This window comes from Haliaeetus leucocephalus, unplaced genomic scaffold, assembly GCF_000737465.1.
Source record: "Haliaeetus leucocephalus isolate CR32 unplaced genomic scaffold, Haliaeetus_leucocephalus-4.0 Scaffold240, whole genome shotgun sequence".
In the NCBI taxonomy this organism is placed as follows: Eukaryota; Metazoa; Chordata; class Aves; order Accipitriformes; family Accipitridae; genus Haliaeetus; species Haliaeetus leucocephalus.
In genome coordinates this window covers 439,576-447,862 of record NW_010972676.1, presented here as the reverse complement: position 1 = coordinate 447,862, position 8,287 = coordinate 439,576, and the positions used below count along the sequence as shown (strand labels likewise).

Here is an 8,287-nt window from a genome sequence, read left to right as displayed (position 1 = left end):
TGATGGTTGGACTCAATGATCTTGAAGGTCTTTTCCAACCTAAATGATTCTATGATTCTATGATTAAGAACGGAAAGGTTGTTCACAGTCACTAGAAACTTCATTCATCTTCCTGCTTTTTAATGTGGGAAATGTTAATATAGTTTTGTCTCTTTAGGAGTATGAATAAGGAGACCCACCTTCTCACAACAGTATTCTCCAAAGCGGATGCCGCGAATGACTTGGTGGTAAATGAGATCAGTGCTGACAGGATCCTCCTGTGAATTGTGCCAGGGGGTGAAGATTTCCTTCCGGAAGTAGAGCCGCCAGGGTGCATTGCGTTCATGTGTGCCCTGCTCCTTCACTAGCTGTTCACACTGAGAGATGGCATCCAGAACATGATCTCGTCCCCCACCCAGTGACCAGACCTAGAACAAAGGGACACTGCATTTACTGGCATGCCTGCTTTGTATCTGAGTGAAAGACAACAAACCCAAAGCTCCTGATCTCCTGACAGCAAGAAAAACTCTGAAAAGGTAAGCAGATGGATGTGCAAGTTGTACTTTGGTAAATGTGTGTATTTTTATGCACAGTGATGGTATTGGGAAAAGTAAGTTGGAAGTTAAGACAAAGCAGCTCTGGTTTGCGATCTTCTATTTGTCTCCTTGTACTTTGCTTATCCCCTGTATATGCCCTTAAGCGCACATGCAAGTGTTCCTGTAATCTAAACAAAAATGCCATCTCTGAATTAATTTCATTGCTATTGATGCCAAACCGAGCATTCTGCTGTGTATGTCTGTTTTACAGTATTACTGTAAAAAAAAACACCAAAGGGAAGGAGAGGCTAAAATGCCACCATGTGAGCTAACAGCAGCAGCCCTGACAGGGACCTTGGCTTTCAATGCCACATGACAGGGGCTGCATCAGCAGCACTGTAACACAGAACAAGAAAGTAATGTGCAGCAATGTAGGTGGGAAATGTGTCTTTGAGCACAGATCCCTAGCATGTGAGACCTGCTAGTTTCACCCTGCTCCAGCAGTTCTGTAGTGCTGCATGCATGATGAGCAAGTGGGGTCTCAGAACATGGTGGGAGACCACAGCGCTGCACTGCCCATGCATGGGAGCACGGACACTAGTCAATTATGTGACCTGGCAAAGGAAACCTTACAGGCCTGCAGCAGGAATTGCTAAGAGGCTAGCCAACAGAAAGGCAGAATAGGATTATCAGGTCCTGAGATTCAGCTGGGATTCAGAACTGATTTGGTTTGAGCATAGGACTGGGACGGGGTGCCAGGAGTCAGAGGGAGTCCTCAGTGAGGCTGGGTGGACAGCAGCAACTCCACAGAAAGAGAAGGGAGCTTTCATTCTATTTTTCTACACTTTACCTTATCAAACACAGCAATGTAGAGTGAAAAACCAAACACATCCTTCAGTTTGGTTTTATCTGCTATGAACTGACAGATCTCTTTGGCAATGGAAGCAGAGTCTGCAGGGACAGTGATGCTTTGGCCATTCATCAGGGTGACATTAAACATAATGGGTTTCTTCTGCTTTGTTGCCTGTAAGTCAGAGTTAAATGAGAGAAACAAATTATGGGAAAACCTTCCTTTTCTGTGAAGAATGAAGACAGCATTTAGATTTAAGAGCTCCACACACTGTACACCCTAGTCAACAATCTTTAAGTGAATCTCCAACACCCACACAGTTTCTTCAATGCATGGTGAGTCTTAAGTATAAATTACAAACCTGGAGCAGCACTGGACTCAAGTTCTCTGCTCCCCACAACTCAGGGGAGCTGATTATCACATAACAGTGTGGACTGACAGACTTTTCGCGAGCCTTATTTGGCCTGATGACTTTTGGGTACAGCCTTACATGCATCAGTGGAGAGACGGCCTGCAGCAAGCACTTTGCCCAGGGAGATGTGTGTTAGGCAGCAAGGTCTCTCAGATTTGGGAAGGAATTGAACTGAGGTCTTCACTTGAAGGGGGTGTGCGCACATGTGTGCGTGTGTGTGCGACTTCTAATTACTAGGGTGACATTAAAAGGAAGAGGGAAGGCAATATAGTCCTATCATACACACTTCCTCCCTCCATTTTAAAAGCATAAGCCCTACTCAGTGCTTTCCACAAATGATGGTAAGAGCTTCCCCCAGAGGTGGTTCTGGCCTGTGGCTCCTGAGTGGATGGAGGTTATCTCCCTGCAAATCATGTGTTGCAGCTTTTAAATTACATCCTCCACTGGATTTAGGTTAACTGAATGGCCAGAAGAGGTATATCTAAGAAGCTGCCCAGACCAAGGCAGCTGGCTTTAATCCCCTTGTGCAATTGATTTCCATGACTGGACTTAGGAAGATCTGTTAGCACAGGCTAGTAAACGCAATCCAGTATAAAATGACACAGATCAATATAATTAAGCAAAAAGGGAGTTGCTACCTGAAGTTCCAGCCAGCTCGGAGGTTCAGTCCGTGCTCCATTGACATAGGTACGTCTCAGACGTTCAGCACAATATGGTGCATAGCCTGTGGGCCCATGGTGGATGAAATTCAACAGGTACTATATGCATAGAGCATAAGAAAGAGTTAGGAAATACTAATCCTCATAAAACATTAGAAACCTTCTGCAGCTGATACACTAGACTACAGTGACCAGTCAGCTTACAGTTCACCAGAAAGTATTGAAGGTTAGGGTTGGAATTAGTGTTTGAGACACCAAGTTTTCCCTCATTCTGCAGAGCTTTCAGTCTAAAGAGGAAGACTTGTGTCAGTCTATTCACCATGTTTAACTACACGATAAATATCAGACAGTGGAGACTTTATTCTTATGACTAGGTTAGAGCAAAGGTTAGTGTTTCCAATTGAAGAGCCTGAAGTCTTGTGACATTCTGTATAAACAAAAGTGCTGGGAAGAGGGCTAATTGCAGGTTAGGATTGATGATGATGGTTATTTGTAGTTTTACTAAGTTCTCTGGCAATATCAATAGTGGAAGTCCATGATTAAGATTGGACATTGGAAGAGAAGGGTTGGATAAACTGAGCTTTTGGAGTTTGTATAGCTCTGGTATCTGGATGACAGGGTGTAAGCATGGACTTGTATTTACATACCTGTATTTAGTGCAAGCATGGGTCAGTTATTTTAATGATTAAGAATATTCCTAGAAATAGGGTATAGTCACGTCTTTCACGAATTCTGCACAGTTCACGGTCTTTGGATGAAGACTGGTGTCAAAACGTGTCTATGGCTTGTGTCTTGTTTGTTCCAAGTAGTGTCCATTTAGCAGCATTTCTGATTAGATTAATCATTTCAGCTAGGATGTCAATAAGGCAAGGCTGAAGATTCAGGAATATCTATGGATTCTGTTTGCCTCTAAGATCTAGGAGGAAGGCTGACGTCAAGTTGGAGTCACCGGTTGTTGGGGTTTTTTTTCCTCTGGTGAAGTGGATTTATCATCCATTTAAATTTGGAAATTAATGAATTATGAAAAAGCCCAAATTTTTGTTGGATTTTGTAGGGCTTGGAGATGTAAGGTAAGAACTGGTAAAATATGGGGGTGATTTTATACTGGTGTCTTGAGTATATTTAATCACTAGGATTGTAACTGGAGACACCTTTTAAATGTTGGAAAGGCAGAACTGGAGAGGTTAAAATTTGCCAGATTCTTTGCAGATTACAGATCTAAAATGAGGGCTGTGATCAACAACAGAATCCAACTTGTATGACGTGTAGTGAAAAAGAATTAAATGTGAGTACAGCAATCATTTCTTTAAATTCCCAGATAAGCATATGAGATGAGATAGCTTCTGCTAAAACTACAGCACCAGATGCTATGGCAGCCAAACAGTTTATGTGGCTGTCTGTATCAAAACATCAAAATACACAAGAAACAAGATCAGCTACGGCATTTAAGCTTCTGTAGGAAAAGTTAGTAGCGTACCTTCACAAATGTGTCTGAAGGAGGAAAGCAACCAAGGCAAAGTGACAGAAGGATCCAGCCTCGAGCATAGCTGCTCCTGTTGCTGTTTTCAGTGAGTTGTTTGCAAATCTGGCAATAAATCTCATCTCTGTAATAAAACATGTGAAAGCAACAGATAATGATTCACTGTCTGACCTGTCTTTGGCTACGCTTCCACTGCAAGCTTGGCATGATTGCAGCATGATGTAGATCTGAACTAGGTTTAACCCATTAGCTAGGATACCAATTGTAATGTACCACAGGAAATAACTGAGTCATTGGCTTTGGCAAGGAAAGACTCAAGGTATACTTAGTCCCCTTTGCCAGCCCTTGTCACTCGAGCAGTTCAAGTGCAATTCTCATGCTGGATTACCTCCTGTGACAAGCAGGGGACTGTGCAGGGATAACAACTGCTGGGTCATCCAGCTGTGAAATGGCATTGCTGTCCCTCCACATGTGAAACTTGGTCTAAGCTCTCTACAGTATGTGGTTTGTATCTCATGGCTCTTGTCTGTCTGCTTATATGTGGATTTGGGGATAAAGACAGGAGGACACTCTGCTTAATTTTATATTTTTAGTAAACTTGGAGTGAGTCCTTGGACAGGAATGGAGGAAAGGGTGCTTCAGAATGTGCTTCTGAAAATGCAAGTTGCCTGCAGTGAGAACATATGGGAAACAGATGCAAAATTCTGTATACAAACAAAACTGCTATTTAAAAATCATCTTAAATTTTCTGGACTCTTGGAACACACATTTGGCAAGTCTGATGTGGGAGGACACAAGGTAGGTGAGGTTTTTGTTCCCGGATAGGACATACGATGAAACACAGACTGAGGGAGTAGATACTTAGCCTGTGGCTGTTATGATACACTGATTGAAGGCAATTTTTGCCAGCTGAGGATCTGCTTCGGGGAGCATCTTGACTAAAACAAAGCACCTATGTAGAGAGGAATGCAGCCCATGACTGAGGTCAAGGCAGGGCCTGTGCCTATGGGCTTTGTTAGAGAGAAGTGTTGCATAAGCTAAAACGGGCTAAAAGGGAGGAAGGAATTCACAGGGTCAGGTGAGAACCACCTCTTATCCTCACACCATGCTTGGCCTAAGGTCCACCCTCACACCGCTTGTGAGCAGGATTTCTTCTAGTGGCTGATACAGTCAGCAAACCAGACCTTAAACTGTCTCTGACTTGGGGACATTGCCTGAGGGCTCAACAACAGGCTGTTGGGAAACTGAGGTTATGCACACCTCTCATACACCTAGTGTACATTAACTCCATATTTCTTACTCTTCTGTTTCTTCTCCCTCATACTAGGGCTGTGTTCCACCTTCAAGTGTTACTGCGTTACAACCCTGAGCTCTGCCCCACTGCATATCTGTGGGGTATTCAGAAAGCCATACATGGAGGCAGCTGACCTAAACCACAACATGAAGATACCAGAAAAGGCAGTAAGGGAGTCATTCTCTGTCCCCTCTGATAAAGGTCAAGCATTCTCCAAAGAGGTGTGTGGCCTACAGTCTCATTCCTAGGTGACTAGCTTGGGCTTTCAGTCAGAAATCCCCATAGATAAATGTGAGACACTTCCAGGATTTGGAAAATGCCCTGGGACTGTGGAAAGGGGATGCTGGATTTCCTTGATTAAATCCGTGCCTGGTCCTAGAAAGGAGGTACAAATTTCCTACCTGATGGCAGGACGCAGAATTGCATTGCCAATAATGAAGTGCAGTTTTTCTAGGTTGGACATAGGTCTCTCAGAGATCGAGCTGTCCTCTTGGAAAGCCTCTTCTCCACTTAGCTGGTCTGTCACCTGAAAGAAACCAAGAAGAACCCCAGAGTGCTCTAGAAACCTTCCCTCTTACTAGGCAGCTCTCCCAGAAATGAGAGACATTCCTTCTCTATCTTTCTGGCAGGAGCAGTTAGGAACAGGCCATATTTCCCCCCTTCCCTCTCAAGCTAACTCATAAAATGCAGTGTTATGGTGCTATTAACTGGCTAGGAGAACTTTCTTGTACTGTCCTGTACAGCCCTAAGCACATGGTGGTTCTCAGTCTGCTCAGGGCTTTGGGCAAACTGTTCTGTCATACCAGAAATTCTCAATAATAAATTGTTGCCTCTGTGCAGGGGTCACTCTCCAGCAGGGAGGGATGGAGTTAATCTGCCAGAGAATGAATGACAGCAGTGCACATGGGGATAGTTTCAAAAGAAGAACAGTGCACCAGGTATCCCATACACAGGGCTGCACTGGCTTGGCAGGGGAACAAGTTCCCATCTGGGAGGTTGCTGTCACATAACATCTGTCAGAAGGTGAAGACAGGGTTCCAGGCAAGAAGACTTAGGGGAAGCAATTTATTTCCACCTCTTACCTTCCCTGTCAACTTGGATGACCGTTTCAGCTTCAGGGAAGAGATCCCCTTTGAAATTTTGTTATCCTTCCTGCTGTCTCTCTACAACACACAGTACCATTATAGGAAATTAGTTTAATGCACAGCAAGAATGATTCATTAAGGAAGGAAAGATGCTCAAATGGAGATGTTTTTGTTTGCTCCCTCCTGCCAGAAGGAGCTGCAGTGTCCTTCCAGGACTGACAGGGGCACTTTTGCACTTCTGGCATTTCAAGTACAGTAGCATGAAATGATTCTCACTCTTGGTAGAACAGCACAGAAACCAAGGAAAGCAAACGAAAATACAAACATAGCCTGCTCCTCTCACCATATTTGGGCTGTCGTTCCTGAACTGGACCTGGTTTTTCCTGCCAAGTGTGTCATATATCTGTGTCATCACGGAGCTGCTCTTGGTGGTGGCATTCTTGGCAAACATTGCTGGCTCTGGCAGGTCCCCCATGAACCTCAGGATGATAACCCACACAACTAGAGAAGCCTGTAGTGGCAGAAAGCACAGTCAGACACTGCCAAGAGAACCAATGGCCTCATGCCATTTCTGCCTGTTTAGATAAGAGCATTTTCTTCCTTTACCCAGTCCAAGTTGTTAAAATTCCCATCTCTTCCCACCATTTACACCAGGAGTTTACTTTCACGTCAAACAACATGAAAGCAACATTCACAACACTTTCACGCTAAAGGAGGAGGGTGCAGCTGTAGTGGGAATGTCAGATTTACTCTGTGATTGCTGAGCCCTCACCATTCCCTTTACTGGCACCTTGCAGGTGTGATGTAGCTGGAGTGAGGTGGAGAAACCTTGGCTGAACTGCACTCTGCATTTACCCACCTGGAGAGATAAGCAGTGGAGTGAACTCTTCCAGGAGCCCTCATGCCCAGAACTAGAAAGCCAAGTAATACCAAAGTTTTTGCAGTATGGGATCCTCCATTCTGCAAGGCTGCCTAACATCAAGAAGAACTCCCCTCCTCAATCTCCTCATGGTTCAACAGGAAAATTGGAAGCCTGGGCCTCCCCCTTCTGTCCTAACTTACAGACCAGCAACCCTAACAAGAGCAGAGAGATGGGTGAGCTCTGATGCTTCTTCTCTTCACTCCATTTTTGCCCCCAAAGAGTATCTGGAGAAGGCAAAACTTCAGAGTTCCCTCTTTAGGCAGACTAAAGGTGACCAGAGATCTTGTGTCAGGCAGGTATCTGTGTGAAGTGCCTGCCTGCAAACTGCCAAAAAATGCTGATAGGAACTACTACTTTCACACAAGTGCTTAGGACTATCTGCTTGGCTCTAAAATCTGTGGTTCCCAGTGCTGTGCCAGAGGCAGGGGGACCCAAGGATGGGGGGAGCTGTAGAAGCCAGGGCTGTGGAGAGACCAGGTTCAACAACAAAAAGGAGCAAGCTACCAGGACATTGTCCTTGTCATCATGGTAGAGTAGTGGGTGCCGCAGCTGTCTCCGGATATGTGTATGTGTAGAAGACCCCTGGAAATAAGTAGCTGCAAACTTTGGGAAGGTGTACTCTTCCAAGCCATCTGCTTCCTCTTCTAGCTCCACACTCATGGGAACCATGTCCAGGTCGACCTCGTCCAGCTTGTTACGTTTTGTTTCCAAGTCCTGTGCAAAACATGAGGAAGAAGCATATTTTCTTTCCCTGTACTCTGATATTCTTAATTTATGTTCTTTTTTTCTTTTTTTTTTTTTCCCTCGGCCATAGGTCCTCCATAATTTGGCTTCCCAGCTAACCCCAAAGCCATTTTCAGCTGCTACCAACAGATCACTGGGATGCAGAGCTTGTCCTTTCCTGTCTTGGTCTTCAGCAAGAACATTGCTGATGGAAAATCCAGGTGTTATCTCCTCACTCACATCCTGCACTAACCCAGACCATTCTACTCTGCCTACCCCTCCCTACCCGATTCCATCCTCCACAGCTGTCAGGACCAGTATATCTCAAATTTTGCTTTTAAGAATAT

At 44.6% G+C, this 8,287-nt stretch overlaps 1 protein-coding gene across 1 annotated transcript in view; it reads right to left on the bottom strand.

The window, feature by feature from the left end:
- The window catches only part of MYO7B (myosin VIIB), a 50,957-nt gene that overhangs the window by 18,893 nt on the left and 23,777 nt on the right, over window positions 1-8,287 (bottom strand). Inside the window, exons 24-31 of the mRNA XM_010568200.1 lie at window positions 7,722-7,931; window positions 6,639-6,806; window positions 6,293-6,373; window positions 5,612-5,736; window positions 3,914-4,040; window positions 2,416-2,535; window positions 1,366-1,539; window positions 180-407 (exon numbers count right to left, since the gene is read on the bottom strand). Coding sequence (XP_010566502.1) covers window positions 180-407; window positions 1,366-1,539; window positions 2,416-2,535; window positions 3,914-4,040; window positions 5,612-5,736; window positions 6,293-6,373; window positions 6,639-6,806; window positions 7,722-7,931 — 1,233 coding nt within the window. The remainder of the gene's footprint in view (window positions 1-179; window positions 408-1,365; window positions 1,540-2,415; window positions 2,536-3,913; window positions 4,041-5,611; window positions 5,737-6,292; window positions 6,374-6,638; window positions 6,807-7,721; window positions 7,932-8,287) is intronic.